Below are 20,443 nucleotides of genomic sequence, written 5' to 3' on the forward strand. Positions count from 1 at the left end.
ACAAATTTATCAAAATTATCAAAATTAGCACAAATAATACTGTGTCTATACAAGGCATTGGTACTTTTTAAATTCTTTATATCATTCAAATGTTCATATATTCTACGTTTTAATGCCCATTCAGTTTTACCCACGTAGAAATTTTTACAAGAATTACACAAAGCCAAATAGACAACATCCTTAGTGTTACAGTTACCCTTCTTGAAAAACACTTTACTTTTTACACAGTTATTCAAAACTATACTCTGTTCCTGATTAATGTACATACAGTAATGACACATACCACATTTTTTGGTACCTTGTATAACTGAGGTGGTGATTTGTTTGTTTTCCAACAACTGTTTTATGTTGTGCCCTACTTTGTTTACAAACCTAGGTTTAACACCCATCTTGTTAAAAGACTTCATCATTAGTTCTAAAAATATTCCAGTTTTTTTGATAAATTTTTCGAATTTTATCAGATCTGGAATTATATTGCAACACACAAGCTGTGTTGAAATTGTTGAAATTTTTTGTTTGGTTATCAATACTTTGACTGGAATTTTCACTAAGAGTTTCACTGTTTCCCAAAAGGGGTAGGTATTTCATCCCCCATTCTCTATATATTTATAAATATATATATTTGTACTTATTATATTACTGTATATGTTAGCTATTTTTAGTATTTTTGTCTCATTTTGTGACCCCTCCATATAGCAGACATATACAGAGACTGTTGACGAGGTACTAGAGGAAGAAGAAGAGGAAGAGGAACCAGAACCAGAGCCAGAGCCACAGCCGCCAAAGCCCTCACCTGCTAAACAACATGGTTCAGCAGCAGCATACAGAAACATACCATCACATGAGAAGGTAGGTGTGTAATTAGATTACATGGGCAGGTATAACAGCACACTTTTATACAACACAATTTTGTGTACTACAAAAGTCCAAGAAAATTGCCATACTATTTGACTAGTCTGCATTTCTGGTAAATGCTGAGTGATCTTCTAGATATGATTTCAGTACTAGGGAAGATTTGCTGGATAGTTCTACTAAAACTTTACAGCACCGAAAATCATTCATTCTTTCTTTCTTTCTTTCTTTCTTTCTTTCTTTCTTTCTTTTTTTCTTTCTTTCTTATCCTCGAAATCTATTTCAGGGCCAGAGAATCAGAACCTATGACAGTACTCAATAGGTTTAAAGCAGAGGACCTAACTCTGTACAGGGTGCCAGCATACTGCAAGACACTACACTCACTCACTCACTCACTCACTCACTCACTCACTCACTCACTCACTCACTCACTCACTCACTCACTCACTCACTCACTCACTCACTCACTCACCTCTCTCTCTCTCTCTCTCTCACATGGTATACACACCTACAGAAAATTTGGAAAACATGCCAGTTTATTTATGGGATGTGAGAGGAAACTGGTGAACCCAGGAAAAACCCACACAGGTACAGGAGGGATGTGCAGACTCCACGCAGGAGGCGACCCAGCCAAGAACCAAACTGGAGAAGCCAGCATTATGAGGCAGTAATGATAGCCACTGTACCAGTGTACGACTGTTGACATAAAAAGCATTGTTTGAAAAAATATATATTTTTCCATTGGTCCATGATTTGTTTGTACTCTCTGTAGCCTCTGTCTCATAATGTTTGCTTGCATTTTGCTAGTGCTGCATGTTGACAAAATAATTTTGTTGGCATCTATAAATGTTGTCCATAGTTCAAATGCTTTACAGGCTGTTGAAATTGTAACAAATTACAATTAACATGGTATAAATGTATTGCTTTGTTAATTATATTTTATGATAAAAGAAAGTGCATGTATGTTGTGTCTCATTCTGTACAATGTTCCGTGACTAGAAAGACTTTGGTGGCAGTCTATTTGAGAGCCCACACATTGCAGGCTGGTGTGTTACAGACTAGTTCTTTTCTTGAAATTCTACAATAACAGCTTTTTTATTCTTTCAGATTCATTACAGGGATTACAGTAGCATCATGTTTTCATTTTGTGGCACATCTCGCTAATCATTCATTGCCAGTGGAACTGTATTTAGTAGTACATTTCACTAATCATTCATTGCCAGTGGAACTGTATTTAGTAGTACACCACTGCTTGTCTCAAAAGGCAAATAGAAATTAAAAAAAAAACAAGTTACAAAAGATACTACCTCTAGTAATCTGAAATGGATTTTTCAAGAAATAACTTCCATACTTTGCAAGTACACTCTGGATTCCAGAAAGATCCTCACTGCTCATGTGAATTGTCTACCAGAGATGGGTTAATTTACACAGCAGTGAGAAAATGCATTTCAGAGACAGCAATGAAAAAGACATCATCAGTTCATTAATAACCCTTGTTTAACACTACACTGTCAGACTTCCTGGGGGTGGTGTTTACTCTAGTAGCCCATGCAAGGTGTTGGCAAATTTACTCCCCCTATGTGGGTATACACACATGCATGCGCACGTACACGCACACACAGATACACTCTCAGAAACACATCAAATCAACATTAAGTAAGTCCTCGCACAGTATATTGGACTTACAGAAATGCTTACCCATTCACCGACACGTATATTCAAACACTATGACACACACACACACACACACACACACACACACACACACACACACACACACACACACACACACACACACACACACACACACACATCTAGATTCAATCATGCCCCTACAGGCATGCATAAACAGTTCACACACACATGCGCACTGACACAATCCACAACCTTTTGTCTTTGCTTAACTTCATCTGACTACAGTTGCATCCATTGGAGTGAATGGGTCTTTTTATGATGTTAATGTTTTTGTCCAACTGTGGAAATTTACATAACCTGGCGATTCTCTGAATTGCGAAGCAGTGAAAATCAGGAGCCACTGGCATTTCTGGGGGAAAGCATGTGGTTAATTAGCATTAGCAGTTCCCTTGGATTCCCTTATTACCATGGGGTAAACCTCAGCTGTAGGACATTATATGAATTGGAAAGGCAGACACATAGTGGGAAAACAGCCCTGGTAAGGATTCCTGCTTGTGGCAAGCCTTTCTAAATCACAGAGACTAAGCTACTTACTCCTTAATAACATAGGATTGCAAAACAAGGCATTACCTTGTGTATAATAATGAGCAATAACACATAATAAATGCAATAGACAAATATAAATATTATTAAGGCTACAAGATAATGTATTAAGACTGCAGTTCTACCCAGTGTTGTGTAATGTATAGCTTAATTAACATAAACATTACTCTTAAGGTAAATGATTCTTTAGTAGACATAGTATATGGAGGAATATGTAAGATAGTAAATTTAATGTTAAGTATACCCTATATTATCCTAATTGATTCAGCTTGTCATTTGAACAGGTCCATAATTGTTGAGAAAATTTACAACTCCAAAAAATACGGAGAAATCTTGTTCTGGTTTCACAGAGATGGCTTCAAAGTATATCAAAACTTTCAAATACCTACTTGTTAATAAGATTGATTCTTCTTTCTGTTTGGAATCATTGACATCATGCTGTAAATACTAATCCACCTTTATCAGTTTTTCACACTTATTAACTTTTGCACTTTTCAGTTTATCTCCAGTTCTTGATATTCTCAAATACAAAGTATGCAGAGCGTAGTTAGTAGTTGTTATGTTCGGTTTGTATATAGTCTTATAATAGATTCATAGATTAGTACTAGGCTAATTGCCCTTGTGGGTCATTTCAAGCCTAGCCAATTACCCCATGTGAGAATCAAACTATGCATCTTGTTCCTCAAAGGTGAATAACCTTAACCATGATACCAACTATTGCACGTAGTTGTCTGTTATCACTTATTTATTCATTTTTTTGTGCTTGTTCCTTTTCCTGCTTCATCGTGGTTTTACTCTTTATTGTAAAGACTGCTTAATAAAAATAAAACAAATTAAAAAAAACATTAAAAAGGCTGTAAGTGCAAAAAATGTATTTTAATTAAATATAAGTAAATTAAAAAAGGCAAAATGACTTAAAAACAATTAACATTTTGTGTTGTGAAAATCATTGTTTTTTTCTGTAAATGAAATTTGCTCCTGAAATTAGTCTAGTAGAATGCAGGTGTAGAAAATTACTGATAACTGACTGGGAGCATAAGAAAACTGTTTTTTATTGATTTAGTTTTACCATTTATTATTTGGGTAAATGGTCTTGCCCACATGCTTTTTAAAGCCATAACCTGGACCACAACAAAAAGGGTAAATGCAATACATGTATGTCTATATGGATAGTTTACTGTAGCCAGTTAACCTGTATTTCTGCTTAATAGGAGTAAATTAGTGTACCCAGACAAAACTCATGCAGATGCAGAGGAAACATGAAAAACTTCACAATGTCAACGACCGGAGGTCAGACGTGAATGCCAGATGCTAGAAATGTGAGGTAGAGGCCTCACCACTGAGTTACCTTGGTGATCCAGCATCTGGACTCTCATCTGACCTTTGGAAGATGACTTGATTGGAATACTCCCAGCTGTCAGGGTCCTATTATAAAACAGACAGGTTTGTGAATACAGAAGTAAGGGAAGTCATAGTGCTACTGACATAGCAGCAGGAAAGGCTGATTCTGGCAGCTAGCTCTGCTATCATGGCTCTCAGAAGTAGGTCAACAACCATTTGACTGTAGTTTTAAACAAGTGAGTGAAACTAATCAAGTCACTGAAAATGTGATGTAAAAAATGGTTTACCTTCATATCGTCGCTTACATATGATCGACCGGCCACATCGTCAAACCATTTCTGCGAAACCAGAACCACAAAACTTTAAAAATGTCGAATAAATGTTGAATTTCGATATTTCCAGCTGCACCACACCACACCTCCACACCAGTGCTACCATGGGTCAAAAGGGGGGCGAGATTTAGTCATTCGCATATGTGGTATTCGACGTTTGGGACGTTCGCACTTTGGTGTTTGCGGAAGCAGAGTCGACCATATTGAGATCGGTGTTATGAAGGTAAACCATAAAAAATATCTCCTCAGCTTTAGTCAATAAGTTCCAGATGTACTGCAGAGCAACCTAGCAACACAAAGCTTTCAACTGCCCCTGATGCTGCCCACCCTCCCTGTTCAGTCTCCTTAATGCTGTGTGTGATGCACACTTTGTTTTACCTGCTAAGTCATTGATGACTATAGAGACGAAATAACAGCAGACAATGGCTTTCAAGACTGCATTGCCATCTATATGCTTCCTAACCCTCCGTTGTAGTACCTTTCTTGTATGTCAGTAGAGCCTTACCTCTCCCCTTATATATACACTCCTCCTGCCCCCCCCCATACCTATATCCCATCAGCTGGTATCCAACACCTTCAAATGGCTTTGTACACCTTAGGTATCTGCCATCTTATGAGCACCTGCTAGTGTCACTGTCCACAACCAAGCTGACTTCAGAAGCCATAGTTCTCAACACCTTAGTTCAAGAATAAAGGACAATGCTACAAATACTGGTGTAAAATCATCCGACATCAAAGATAGATTTTAAGTATTGCTTAAAATATGTAGAAAGTTGTTTGAATAACAGGTTTTGCAGAAGAATGCTTTTTATGAGTGCTATGAAGTTTGACTATTAAATGTCTGTCATTACGGAGTGACTGCAGTCCTCAGTGACTGGCCAGCATAACATAACATGTATGAGGAACAGACTATAAATAGGAGACAAAATAAGGGATATTTCCAGGACTGTCTTAACAGCATTATTAGCCCCCAGGCAAAGCAGTGCCCTGGGGCTCCTACCTACACAGCTACTCACAGGATTAAAAATGAAAATGGAGCATTTTACACACACACTCACACACATACAGACACACACACACACACACACACACACACACACACACACACACACACACACACACACACACACACACACGCACACACGCACGCACACACACACACACACACACACACACACACACACACACACACACACACACGGTTTACTATGAATTACCCGAATGGCAGTCAATCGATCGGACGACGTTCAAAATCACAGAGTTCAAGGGGCAGGAAATTGAACCAACAGAGGTCGACTAAGTTTAATCGAGTTGCATGATGCACTCAACCTTTTGGAAAGTGATGTACCGAGACTGTGGAGGGAGGTCGCGCTTCTGTAAGGAACAGGGAATTAGCCCATTTCCTCACTGTAGTGTGATCTCAGAGTTGGTATATTTAGTGTGCAGGTGGCGTTGGGGCATAGCCCCCCATGTGGGGGGTGCAGGGGGGCATATAAATAATGTACTGTTGAATGAAGAGTTCAACGGTACGTTACTGTGCATAGCAGGAGGTGAGTGAAGTCACCTCCTGCTATGCTGAATACATCGAACCACGGAGGTCGATGTATTCAGTTTCACTGTGGTTTACTATTCAGAATTTCAGATTCAACATTTCAGGTCGACATTGTAAAAGATCAACTGAAGATGATTTGAAATTTCCATAGTAAACTTATATATATATATATATATATATATATATATATATACACACACACACACACACACACACACACACACACACACACACTCAATCCAGATGATACTTATTTGAAGTGGAACTGTGGAAGCAGCAAGGCAGCAATGAACAGAATGTTAAATTCCTCGTGGTAAGAACAGGTGACACACATACAGATGCAACTTTTAGGAAGGCTGCCATTGCGTTAGGATAATTGACTTTTTAGGAAGGCTGTGTTTGGATAATTGACATTTCGTATGACTGACGCTCTACTGCACAACATTTTCTAATATTTATAATTTTCATAATTCTTCAAATATTTATAATTTAGTATAGTGTAGTTATGACACCCCCCACTGGACCAGTAATCAAGGAGTCTCAATCCTCACCACTGACACCAGTGCAAGATGTACACTGTGAGGGTTGAAGCTCCTTGATTACTGGTCCAGTGGTGGGGCATCACATTTGTTGGTTGGCAGTGGTGGGATATCCACGTATTGGGATTCAGTGGTGTGGATATTGAACTCCTGTAACCTGTAAACAGTGGTCACTAAAGAAAGTGTTTGTACTCTCAAGCAGCCACATGGTAGACATTCAGAGTTTCATATCACAATAGTTTTATTTATTTTTTATTAGCTTAGTTAGTCAAGGAGAGCAGACAAAGAGTATGGCAAGCTGACAAGGAGCCAGTTGGCTGAGATGTGCGAAGCAAAAGAACTGGTGCATGCCAACCTGACTAAAGCAGAAAGGATTGCAGCCTTAGTCACAGCTGCATCACAGGCCAGCAACCAGGAGCACAACCAGACTGGCCTTGGAGATGTACAACTCTCAGAAAATGGGCAGTTCAATCTTTCCACAGAGGACTTAAAAATCAATCTGGAGTTAAAGAGACTTGAACTGGAGGCCAAACATTTGGAAACAGAATCAGCAGAGAGATGGAGATGTTTGGAGGCTAAAGAAAATGAGAGGCTGAGGCAACATGAAAAGGAGATGCTGACTCTTCACCAGGGTCATGGAGGTAATAAGGAAGGGAATAAACGAACCCCAGAAGCAACAAATGTCAGTAAATTTCTTCCACAATTTACAGAGGGTGATACTTTTGATAGTTTTATTCATATGTTTGAAAGGGTATGTAAACAGTATAATGCTGACCAAAGGTTCTGGGTACGGTTCCTGACCCCCTTACTCCACAGTAAAGCTGTAACTGCTATTTCTAAATTGTCTGACTCTGATTGCTTAAATTATAATATTGTTAAGAATTGTTTACTATAGTGTTTTAAGTTAACACCTGAAGCTTATAGAAAAAAGTTTCAAGAGCAGAGACACAAGGCAGATGAAAGTGTGTGTGTGTGAATATATTGCTGAGTTAAGCACTTATTTTCATATATGGGTGAGTGGGTGTCAGATCACCACTTCTGAAGGGCTGGCAGACCTTTTGGTGAGGAAACAAGCCCTTAGCACTGTCTGAGAACATGAGAATCTTGTTGGTAAATAGGGAATGTAATACCACAGATGAGTTGGGGAAAAAGGGAGACCTATACCTAGCAAGCAGGGCATCACTGCACAGGAAAGGAATACCTAGTGCTGCTCATGGGTCTAAGGGAAACCCATGGTGGGAAGCTTAAACTGCCCCAACAAAGTCCACCAGTAGCAGGGGAAGCCACTATTTCAGGTACACAGCCAGGGCTAAGGGTTAAATGTCTTAAATGTAACCAGTGGGGCCATATAGCATATAGATGTCCATGGAGGCAAGGTGGGGAACAAAAGGTGGGAGAGCCAGTAAGTGGGAATGACAGAATGTCAGCAGTAAGTTGTCTGGAGACAACAAGGATACCAAACTACCACAAGAGGTTATATCCTATCTTAGTAGATGGGAAACAGGCCACTGCTAAGAGAGACACAGCCTCTGACCAATAGCCGGCCTTAGGCATAGGCCAACTAGGCGGCCACCTAGGGCACCGCTCTAGCAGGGGCATTTTTCTAGAATTTATTTGGTGTAGGTAGACCAGGATGGAGGCACCAGATGGTGTGAGAGGGGCGCCATGGAGCCCTTTTGCCTAGGGCACCAGTTGACCTAAGGCCGCTCCTGCTCTGACCTAACCATTTTGAAGCCTGCAATGGTTAAAGAGGAACACTACTTGTCTGGGCAGTCTACTCCAGTCAGAGCTTTAGGAGGGACCCCATTCCAAATACCTTTTGCGAGGGTTCACCTTGACTGGAAAGGTGGAAAAGGAAGTAAGCAAGAAGGTGTGTTTGAGGATATCCCTGCATATGTCCTGATAGGGAATGATTTTGATAATGCATATGGGTCTGGTAGCCTGGGGGTACCAAGACAGGCTGCACACTTGAAGCCAGGACTGGGGAGGTGCCTACCCTGTAGCAGTGAGACTGAAGGTGAACCACAGCTGCTGGTGGGTACTGATGTTCCCTTGGACAGAGTGACTGCAAGGGTAGAGGTGAGTAGTAGTACCCAGGCTGACTGTGAGGCACCGCTGTCAGAAAATACCAGACTTCCTGTGGAAGGGGAGGTGGGAAGGGTTACAAAGAGAGAGTTGAGACAGGCTGAGCTCTCAGACCTTACATTACAAGGCCTGAGGGAGGTTGCTAGTGAGGCACCTGATTCTCAAGGAAAGGCAGAATCTGTATACTGGGACAAAGGGTTACTGTATAGAGAGTGGACCGCTGAGGGAGGGCTAGAGGGTGAGAGAATACAGCAGTTGGTAGTGCCCAGAGCTTACTGTCTGGCACTTCTGGCCATAGCCCATGACATTCCCTTTGTAGGTCATATGGGCATAACGTGTACAAAAAGATGTATTATGCAGAACTTTTATTGGCCTGGGATTTCCAGAGATGTAACGGGGTACCTGTGAGCAGTGCCAAAAGGTAGGCAAGGTAGGAGACAAGGTGGAAGCTCCTTTGGTGCCTTGCCTGTGACTGAGGAGTTGTTTCAGAGGGTAGCTCTGGATATTGTGGGGCCTCTGAGTTCCCCAAGTTCCACAGGGAAGAAGTATATCCTAGTGGTAGTAGATTATACTACAAGATACCCTGAAGCAGTGGCCCTGCCCTCCATTGAGGCAGACAATTTTGCAAATGCTTTCTTGGAGATTTTCAGCAGGGTAGGTTTCCCAAAGGAAATACTGACTGACAGAGGTACCAATTTAATGTCTGACCTGCTGGCTTGTTTGTGGGAGTGCTATAGGGTGACGTACCTAAAGACCACCCCCTACCACTCCCAGACTAATGGTCTGGTGGAGAGTTTAAACTCTACACTCAAGACCATGCTATGGGCATTTGCAGACCAGTTTAAAACAGAGTGGGACAAATATATGCTCCATCTGTTGTTTGCTTACAGGGAGGTGCCCCAAGAATCCACAGGTTTTTCACCCTTTGAGTTGCTGTATGGGCATATTTTGAGGGGACCTCTACATTTGATTCGTGATGAGTGGAGGGGTGATTATGAATCCCACAAGGAGTCTGTTGTGGCATATGTCCTAAATCTCAGGACAAGGCTCAGGAAACTCATGGGCTTGCCCCAGAAGAACCTGGCAGAAGCCCAACAGCAGAAAAAGGTCTGGTATGACAGGAATGCTCAAGCTAGAGTATTTGCTGTGGGGAAGCAGATCATGGTTCTCATTCCTGTCAGACACAACAAGCTGCAGGCAGCTTGGCAGGGACCCTTCAAATTGGTAAGGAAGTTCAGTGATGTTAACTACATGGTAGAACTGCTACACATGAGGCAGTTTCACAAATTGTACCATGTTAACATGATGAAACCTTACCAAGATAGAGAGGCCTTTGTGCTGAGTATTTGCAGTAGAAGGCAGGAGGAGTCTGAGGGGGAATCTATGGCTAAAGGGAGCCAGCCAGCAAAATCCAAAATTACTATGGTGGAGTCTAGGTTTGCAGGCATATGATATGACAGGGCAACACTGTACTAGGGGTCAGCAATGCTAAAGCAGCTGGAATCTCAAGACAGGGAATGGGGCAATGTATTCCCAGATAGGCTCATCCCTCTCAAGCATTGTTTCTCAAGGGTCACTTGAAAAACTAACTTGAGTCTTCGAGGGGGGAAGAAATGTGATGAAAGGAGATACTGCCAGCCCAGATATCTGGTATTTTGTAAATAATTATATGTCATTTGTAAATATCGACATGATGTTTATAAGATGCTTGTGTTACAAATGTATTGGAACTGTATGTTATATGTATATCAAACTGCTTGAAGGTATATTTGCAAAGTGCTGTTTGAAATGTAACCACAGTGTACCTACTGGAAAAGAATAGAAATATACATGCACTATTGTGACTGTTTAAATGTATATATTTTAAAAGTGGAAACTGGGATACAGGAGGTTAACCTCAGTCTAGTAAATCTTAGAAAAATAGCTGAAATTAAATTACTTTATGGCTACGCAATAAAATATGATATATTTCAGTTTCAGTTCAGCAAGGAGACAGAATGTCTGTACTAAGGAATTTTCTGTATTGTCTTTGAAGTGTTTAATTGTTTTATGACTTCTAGCATCTGCCATAGATCTGAGGTTTATATATTTTCACAGGTAGATGCTAAATACTGCCAGATTCCAGCAATAGGGGTTTCACCTGGAATAGAGTCAGATGACAAGAAATTATGTTGTTCTGCAAGCTATCCCAGCAGTAATATTTGAGATATTAATTTAAGAAGTCTCTTAGACAGAGACAGCATTCTGTATTCTGTCATTGACCTGACAACATCAAGATCCACTCCCCACATCTGCCTTGCTCTGATGAAGTAAATTAACTAGGGTATAGTAATTTTCTTAGATTTATTCAGGAATATAGTGAAACATAGTTTAGATGTTTTTCTTCATTTATTTGAGACTGTCCTGCAATGTTGTTTTAAATATTTCCTGTGGTTTTTAACTCTGGTGTCACTGTAAATATATATTTAGTATTGTCTTGTTCTTCCATTACTTATTATTAAATATATTTAAACATTTCATTGTAGCTGATCTATCTAGAGATATTTAAGTTCTGAGAGTACTTGCATATTTATTTGGTGATACTGTGCGCCACTCCTAATAGCCTTGCTCTGGGTCAAACTACCCTTTGTATTAATAGTAACATTACACAGTAATATTGGACACCCCTTGTTAAGGGCTTTAAAGTAACTGATAAGGAGTTGGCTGGTGGCAGTGATAACTACCTTAGAGTATAGTCTAGGAAAAAAGGGGGAATAGCTAGTAACCTGTGTCAGCCTTTCCCAGGTGTGTGTGTGTGTGTGTGTGTGTGTGTGTGTGTGTGTGTGTGTGTGTGTGTGTGTGTGTGTGTGTGTGTGTGTGCGCGCGCGCGTGTGTAAATCAAACCTCAAAGAGTGTGTGTGTCAGCTACTTGGGAAGGGACATGAAGCACTGGTTGGACAGAGAGTGTGCTGGAGGTCTTGGCTTGGCCACTCAGCTAAGATCTCAACTCTATAGCTGTGTCAGTGGGGAGTCTTATTAGGAATCTGGAGAAAGAGGGAGAAACCAGCCCCAGACTGACAGTGGTCTCTATGTGCGCTTAAGGGAAATTGCACTTGATGCAGAGAGCACATCGGGAAATACTGTGTGTGTACCTTGTCATCGTCTCAGTGTACATCCCCCACAGGTGCCAGTGGTGAGGACTGATTATTGGTCCAGTGGTGGGTTGTCACAGTAGTATTTATTCATTGACAGAAAGTCACAACACATATAGATTAGCATGGGGCCCCTATGCTCATGGGTCCCTGGGCAGCAGTCCAGTGTAACTATGCATTAAGACAGCAATGGATATTTCATGACATCAGGGAGTGTTGAGTGATATGCTGTTTATTGTTCTACCTACTGTCAAAGATTTGGAGACTTCATTGTGCTTTTATCATGTTTTGCAATACTGCATGGGACATGGATATTCTGTGGATGTGCTGCATGTGTATTGCGAATTGATGAGTTAGTTTGTCATGTGTTTCCTTAAACACTAGCATAGTATGTTAGTGTGAGCTACTCTGACCTGTGGCACATGGTGTTGAGACATCACAAATCCTGCATAAGCTATTAGATATTCTCTGAGTTTTGCTTCTCTCAGCCACCACTTGCCTTTGGTGTACATTTATGTGCAGTACACAGTGCTGCACAGTGGAGGGAAGTTGAGTTATCTGATGATTTCACTCACTGCAGCTAGCTGGAGAGGTCAGTGATTGCTCCAGTAATGGCCCGGCAGTAGAGTAGCTGTAACATTTTCCGCTGACTTCTCAGCATGTAGTGTCATCTGCTATATGTTTTCATTAATTGCAACCTGTGGAGAGTTAAGCACTGGGAATAGTAGTGTACCTCACTAACATTAACCAGAAGACCCTTTATTAATTACAGTCAAGGATGGCATGCTTTATGCTTCTAGTACTACCTTGCAAGATATTGGGGAGGCCATATTATGTATCCATCTGGCAGTAAACTGACCTATGTAGTCTCAGGCTTGTAGCTGTTGTTTCACAGTACACACACCTCTGTTGGTTGAAAACTTCATTATAGAGACATGACAGCATCTCTCAGATTGTTCAGCATGATGAGCTCCTCTATTTCACTTTATATGGCCCGGAGAAAGGATTAATCACAGTGACTGAGCTTTCTCATGCACAGCAGTTTGAATCTGACATAGTCTGTATAGTAATAAATATGAAGGCATTGTCATGCAGTCCTTTAGAAAAAAAGGATCTGCATTCACCTTTGAGAAAGAGTATGTGACAGTTTCCAATGCAACACATAAATGCCACCTATCCCCCCATGATGACTTCAACATTCTAGTCCACCTGGGCACTTGTGTATGATAGCCTAGCACATTTAATTCTCCTAGACCCATGTTCACGATGGCCTAAGGCTTCTAATCCTTCTGGGACCACATGTATAATGGTCTTAGCTTCTATTTCTCCTAAACATTACTAAGCTTCTCTATTGTCTTTGTTTTCTTCTCACTCTGCTGCAGTTGTGTCTGAGTGCACATATCCATTCGCACATGATCTGACTCTTATCCATATTAACAAATTTGGATTAGGGCATTCAGTTGCCCTAATTTACCTCATTCTGTGTCCTGCATTGTGGTTCCCCAGGAAGAAATGATGCATTCCTTGACTGGCATATATAAGATTTAGAAATCATGATGGTTTATTGCCCTATGATTCATTCTGATAGTAAATTGCTATGAACTCAGCAATGCTTACAAGACTTTCTCATTACTTTGCATAAACCCTGTCATTTATAAAGCAATTTAGTTAGCATCTGAAAAAAATGTGGTAATTTTCTGTATTGCCATATTTATCTCTGTAAAAGTACTGCCTTAATGACCTGGACTATGGCTTGTCATCACATGTTCACTCAACCAATTAGTTAATTAACAAATATGATTAAGTGGGTTGTGCCAAAAGGTAATCTAGAAGTGAGTAGGGAGAGTGAATTGGGTGATTTCTGATAAGCTAATAACATATTGGTCAGGGACAGCTTTAGGTAAACTGGTGCCTTAAGTCATTTGAGAGTTTTTTAAACAACTTTTTCATCCAATGAATAACAGTATTAAACTATGATGTTTCTGGATGCTCCTAGATGCATTTTAGAATTTTTAAACAATCTTTTCATCCAGTGATTACCTGATTATAGAAAGAAATTTAGCTTTACTCATCAACTCTGCTTTTTCCTGCATCCTTTCAGCACATCCTAACTAACCAAGACTACCCTGTAACAACTGAATTAAGCAGGGGGCTGCTAGGCACCCAGAAGCCATACACTTATAAATGCTCTTGTGTGCATTTTAGAACTTTTATTCCCAGTTTTTAATCCAAAAATTTGACAAAAATCATGCATTTGGAAAATAAATTCCTCCTTTGAAAGAAAAAAAGTAGGACTGAATAAGCTGTATCTAAGTTTTAATGTTCAAAGCTGACCAAACACCAATTCACAATAAACTTGAGAAGGCAAATTTTATTTTATTTTTTATTTAACATTTGTTTACTGGTAAAGTCCAACTTGGAGTGAAGCCAATTTTCAGAGGAAGCCAGGGGAGAAAAGCTCCAGATGCATGTCTTTGTAACATGGGATGAAACCGGAGTACCTGGAGGAAACCCACACGAACACAGGGAGGACATGCAGACTCCAAACAGAAGGAACTCCAGCCAAGATTTGAACTGGGGAGCCTCTTGCTGTGAGGCAACAATGATACTGCTGCACCACTATGCCATCTAAATGCATGTGAGGATACATATATCTAGGAATAGTAACTGCCCCCTACCTCCTATCTCCACCTCAAAATAGGTAGTCCCTTTCTGTGCCTCCCCCTCTGATGTTAAATTGAGATTAAAATTAAGTCATAAATACCCACTGTCATATTTTAAGCTGCTGCTGTCATATTTATATACAGCACACCTCCTCACACCCTAGTCCCAAAAGGCAGCCACCTTCTGTGTACCCTTTTGATGTCAGGCAGGGACAAAACTGAAAAGACAAACAAAACATAACATATTTGCTGTCAGACATATATAAACAGCATGCTTGTTTTCTCTCCCCCAAAAGATTGTCACCTGTATGTGTACCAGATGTTTTGATTGTGAGGAAAATTAATAAAAAAGTAATGACTATAATAATATTTCCAACTTGTTACTTCTTGAGAGAGTACAGTGCTCCTATAAAGCTTTTGTGACCTTCCTTGGCCCCCTCTGAAGTTTGAGTGAAAAGTAAAAAAACTAATGACCACACTGCCTCCAGCCCAGCACAAGATATAGTGGCTTCTGTGGTTTAAGAGGAATATTAAAAAAATAACACCTTCCACTATGACAGGATGAAAGTGAATGCACCAAGGATCAGAATGTCCAAACTTCCATTCATCAATAAAATCCTACCAAAAAACGCATTGTGTTTTTGCAGGGGAACAAGTCCCCCTGTACCCCATACTACCAAATATATATATATATATATATATATATATATATATGGGTCTACCTTAGAAGATCGACAGACCATTTGATTGACAGCTCATTTGGTCGACAGCTCATTTGGTCGACAACCAGTATTCAAGGCACTTAACAGGCAATTGCCCCCCTCCCCAATATTATGCAACCCTGGAGTTGATATATATATATAGTTAGGGGGTGTGTGGGGGGCATAGCCCCCCACAATGGGGGGTGTGGGGGTGAAGCCCCCCACCTATTTATGTTTAAAATGTGTAGTTGTTGTTGAATTCATCATATTTTAAACGAAAATAGGTGGGGGGTTTCACCCCCACACCCCCCATTGTGGGGGGCTGTGCCCCCCACCCCCTAACTATATATATCAACTCCAGGGTCACACAACATTGGGGAGGGGGGCAAATCTCCAGGTTTTTGCCACGAATACTGGTTGTCGACCAAATGAGCTGTCGTCCAAATGAATGTTGATCAAATGGTCTGTCAATCTTCTAAGGTAGACCCATATATATATATATATATATATATATATAATATTTAAATATATATATATATTTATATATATATTTATATATATATATATATATATATATATATATATATATATATATATATATATATATATATATATATATACATACCAAATCCATGGTCGCGCCAACTTGAAGAAGAGTGAAATTCCCCCCAAAAGGGAATAATTTCCGGCACAGCTCATGAACCATGATTTCCTATGGAGGAACTCCGATTGTTGGCAAGTTGAACCTCGGGCAATTGAAGCTCAAGCATTCAATTTTTGTTCACCAATAGGTTACCTGAAATAATAACATCATTTCCAGCCTCATACACAAGTACAGAGACCTTCTAAGTACACCTATGAGCAGGGCTGCTTTTTGACTAAGTGGGGTTCATGGCAGAGATGATTACTAAACCCATATCAAAATCCACTTATACAGACTTGGTGTGTGGGGACCACCAGCCCTGAGAAGTTCCAAAGGTCTGGGTGTTCTCTGATGCATTTATCCCTTATTTTTTCAAAGGATGAATGTTAAACTGAACAAGTGACAACGGGGGTCAGTAATTTTCATCCAGACAACCCCTGCCAAGCAGTAATAGCCTCTTCTATGTGTAATTTAGACATGAGATCACAATAAAAGAGGATGACCATGTAAGTCACCTTTGTTCCAAACAGTTGCCATACATTTAAGTATTGCACATTGCTTAACATAGTCACATTAGTCCTGCAAAATCAAAATAATAAGCAAACAGCGGCAAACAGATAACTATTTTCCACCAGAGAAGACAGTCACAGCAATTAAATCTACTTTGTATGTGGATATTAGGTGTCCCATTAAGTAATCCATCTTACTTCTCAGAAATGAACACTAGTTCAGCTACACCAGAAAGTAAACTGAACAAATGACAAGAGGATCAGTTAATTTGTTCTAGCCAACCCCAACCACAGTTCCCATTCAACAGTTATAGCCATGACATCTGATGGCTATGCAATATTATTTCAGTTCCACAAATGCCTCTCAAGCGTCCAGATTTTTTGTTTGATATTTTTAGTCTGTTCCTGATAAAATTTATGGCTATTTTAGAAAATTACTGAGGACTGAAGTCACTAAATAATGAATTTCAGACTTCATATTCTTCAGAAAATGCATGCTAACACAATTCCTGTCATTCTACAAACTTTCTTAAGTTTTTAAGAACAATGTTTCAAATCTGTCTTCAGTTTGGCATTTTTGTCCCCTGATCCATTATTGTAGGCATTGTCCATATTTCTTTATATGAGGTTAAGGGGTATGCTTCCACAGTCCACACAAACAGTTTGCCACACATTAAAGAATTTTTATCCAAATTGCTCCATCAAAATCACAAAGCTAGATTAATGCTACCAAAAAAACAACTGGTTGCTCACTGCTAACATTGTAAAAGCAGTAACCACATGTATCTCTTCACACAATTTCTCCTCTCTGAATATACCCAAACCATTCCCAAACATCTGGTAAAATCTCTGCTAGCACTGCAAAATAAATAAATAAATAAATAAATAAATAGCAACAATACTTCTCTCGCAGCAGCATTCTGTTTCTGTCTATAATTCTGCCCAATGCCCTTCTAACATTGACTGGAGTTGTTGGGCAAATACAACTAAAAAAATACAAAAAATAAAATCAAATAACTTCTTCAGGTGCATTCACTCCTATATTTGAACATTGCATGGTCTGTACTCCCGAGACCTCGCAATGTTTAAGTTGAATATAAAGTTGAGCCCCTTGGAGCACTCACTGTGCCACTGGCACATTTTTTTCCTACATGGACTCTTTATTTATTTACTTTTTTGAGTAATGAAATGTTGCTCTATCTGACATCCCCACACTGGGCTAGTAATCAAGAAGCCTGAATCCTCACCAGTGATACTGAAGAGGGAAGGGCATTTGGAATAGAAATGGATACACTTAGTATTTCCAGATGTAGACCTCTCTGCATCAAGCACATTTTCCCTTAAGAGCACATATGGAACACATTCATCCTGTGGTCTGGATCTCTATATTTGTCTCCCTCCAGGTCCCTAGTAAGACTCCCCACTGGTACAGTGGTAGGGTTAGGTCCTCAGCCAAGTGTCCAAGCCAAGTCCCCCAGCACCGTCTCTGCAAACCCAGTGCTTCCTGTTCCTGCCCAAAGTAGCTGACACACACACACACACACACACACACACACACACACACACACACACACACACACACACACACACACACACACACACACACACACACACACACACACACACACACACACACACACACACACACACACACACACACACACACACACACACCTAGAAAAGGCTGGCACAGATTTACCTGCTGTGCCCTCTTCTGCCCAGAGTATAAGATAGTTACCACTGCCACCAGACACTCCACAATCAGCTACTCTAAGGCCCTTAAAAAAGGGTGTTCAATTATACTTTGTAATATTAATACTAATATAAATGGTAGTAGTTGACCAAGATGGCTAGGCCTTCTGTAGTGGCCCACACAGTGTCACCAAATAAATATGAGAACTCTCAAAGGTTAAATACTTTCTACAAGGACCAGCCACAATAAAAGTTTTAAATATATTTAATAATAAATAATAAAAGCACATGCAGATGCTGGATATATATTCACAGTAAACCACAGAGTTCAAATCTTAGGAAAGATTGAAAATAATATTGATGGACAGACAGGCTCATACAAATAAAGAAGAACAATAATAACTAATCTTGCTATATATTTTTGACAGAACTAAAGAAATTATTATTTCCTAATAACTTACTTGGGCAAGGCAAGATGGAATATGTGAGCAGTCCTTCTAGTCAGGCTTCCAAACAGAAAACTCCTTTACTCAGAGATTACTCCTTGTAAAATATAATATCCAAGATGACTTGAAGAATGACCTCATCTGGTCACCTGACTCTAGATTCCTACAATATCTCCTTTGAAGCTGAGGTAGGAATTTAGTATGGACAGCTACAATATACATCCAAATGTTTATGGCAGTGCCTGGGGCTTTCCCTCTTTTTACTGAGCTAATGGATAAAAGCTTTTTATAGACATAATGTCCCCAGTCCTATTCAGCCCTGTGGGTGCCACTTTAATGGTTTAGCAGTCCATTTACATTTCCCTTATTTTTCTTAAACTAAGCCAGCTGGTTAACCTTTGCTGTGTCAGTGTCCTCTACTAAAACATATATTTAATTTAGTTGCCATAATACACATACATTTCTCCTCATTCCAGCAGGGTGCACTGTTGATACATTCAACACAAGCAAACCTTACAAATACATTTTTAGCACAAGCATCTGTACAAATCAGTTTGATATACAAATGACATATAATTATTTACAAAATTCCAGCTACCTGTGCTGGCACAAGTCATACATCCACTGCCCTGCTTTGCCTGGCATGGATGGCAGCACCTCCTATCTTTACACTCTAGATAAATAAATACATTGGGAAAAGGTTCCCTGACAAAGCATGCATGCACTCCCAACCTTGGTGGCACCTCCCTGGACTACATGAAAAGAGACATTGAGGAGCTCTCGGATTATGTGGCCTAGGCAGCTATGACCCTAGCCCTGAGCAGCATCCTACCATCACCTAGAATGATACAGCAGTACAAGCAGAAAATAATTGACTTCAACAATTGGCTAAATTTCTGGTGTCATTCTAGGGGGATCCAGTATCTGTCTGCTTGGGATGACATGATTGACAGACCTCGATGCTTTGCCAGTGATGGCCTGCATCTGTCACCACTGGGTTTCAGGATACTGGTTAAAGCTCTTGCCACCCCTATAGTGCCTTTTTATGTGATGTTCCAAAGACCAAATTACCACTGTAACAGCTATAAATAAATGCAATCTGAGGGTCATGCTGCTCAATGCTAGAAGTCTAAATCTCAAGATGCACTTGCTCGAAGCACTCTCCAAAATGGAAAACATCAACAATGTGCTGTAATGGAGACCTGGTTTAAAGCAGCAGGCTATAACTCATTCCACACCTTTCAGCCCCAGAACATGGACCAAAGCGCCAAAGGCGGTGGTGTCTCCATATTCATAAATGATATGCACACCTCCAGACTAGTAGCCCAGCATAATGCATCTGAGATATTTCAGGTACAATTAACATTGGGTAAGATGGCTATTCAGGTTGTAGCCTGCTATAGGTCCCCAACCATGTCCCAAGACTCTCACTCCATGTTTCTAATGCACCCTGGAAACTATTAGGGTCCAACCCAACACTCTCATACTAGGTGACTTCAACTACCCATCCATCAACTGGGAAATTACTCATGCACCAATACACTGGCCCAGTGCTTCCTGGAATTCATCAATTCCAGTACCCTGGACCAGCTCATTCTTACCCCCACTAGAGGAAGCAACATCCTTGACCTGGTTATTACTAACACGGGTAACCATTGCTCTACACCAATAGCCAATTCCTCTCTGGTTAAATCCGACCATAAACTAATCACCATGGAA

The 20,443-nt window shown here is 40.2% G+C and overlaps 1 protein-coding gene across 4 annotated transcripts in view; it reads left to right on the top strand.

Moving 5' to 3' along the window:
• The window catches only part of LOC122815720 (troponin I, slow skeletal muscle-like), a 302,343-nt gene that overhangs the window by 91,673 nt on the left and 190,227 nt on the right, over positions 1-20,443 (top strand). For 2 of the 4 annotated variants that reach the window (XM_044088469.1, XM_044088468.1), the window contains exon 4: positions 697-849. In XM_044088469.1, coding sequence (XP_043944404.1) covers positions 697-849 — 153 coding nt within the window. The remainder of the gene's footprint in view (positions 1-696; positions 850-20,443) is intronic. The other 2 variants (XM_044088471.1, XM_044088470.1) reach the window with 1 other exon arrangement.

This window comes from Protopterus annectens, chromosome 11.part0 (genome assembly GCF_019279795.1).
Source record: "Protopterus annectens isolate FY-2018-M chromosome 11.part0, PAN1.0, whole genome shotgun sequence".
Taxonomy (NCBI): Eukaryota; Metazoa; Chordata; order Ceratodontiformes; family Protopteridae; genus Protopterus; species Protopterus annectens.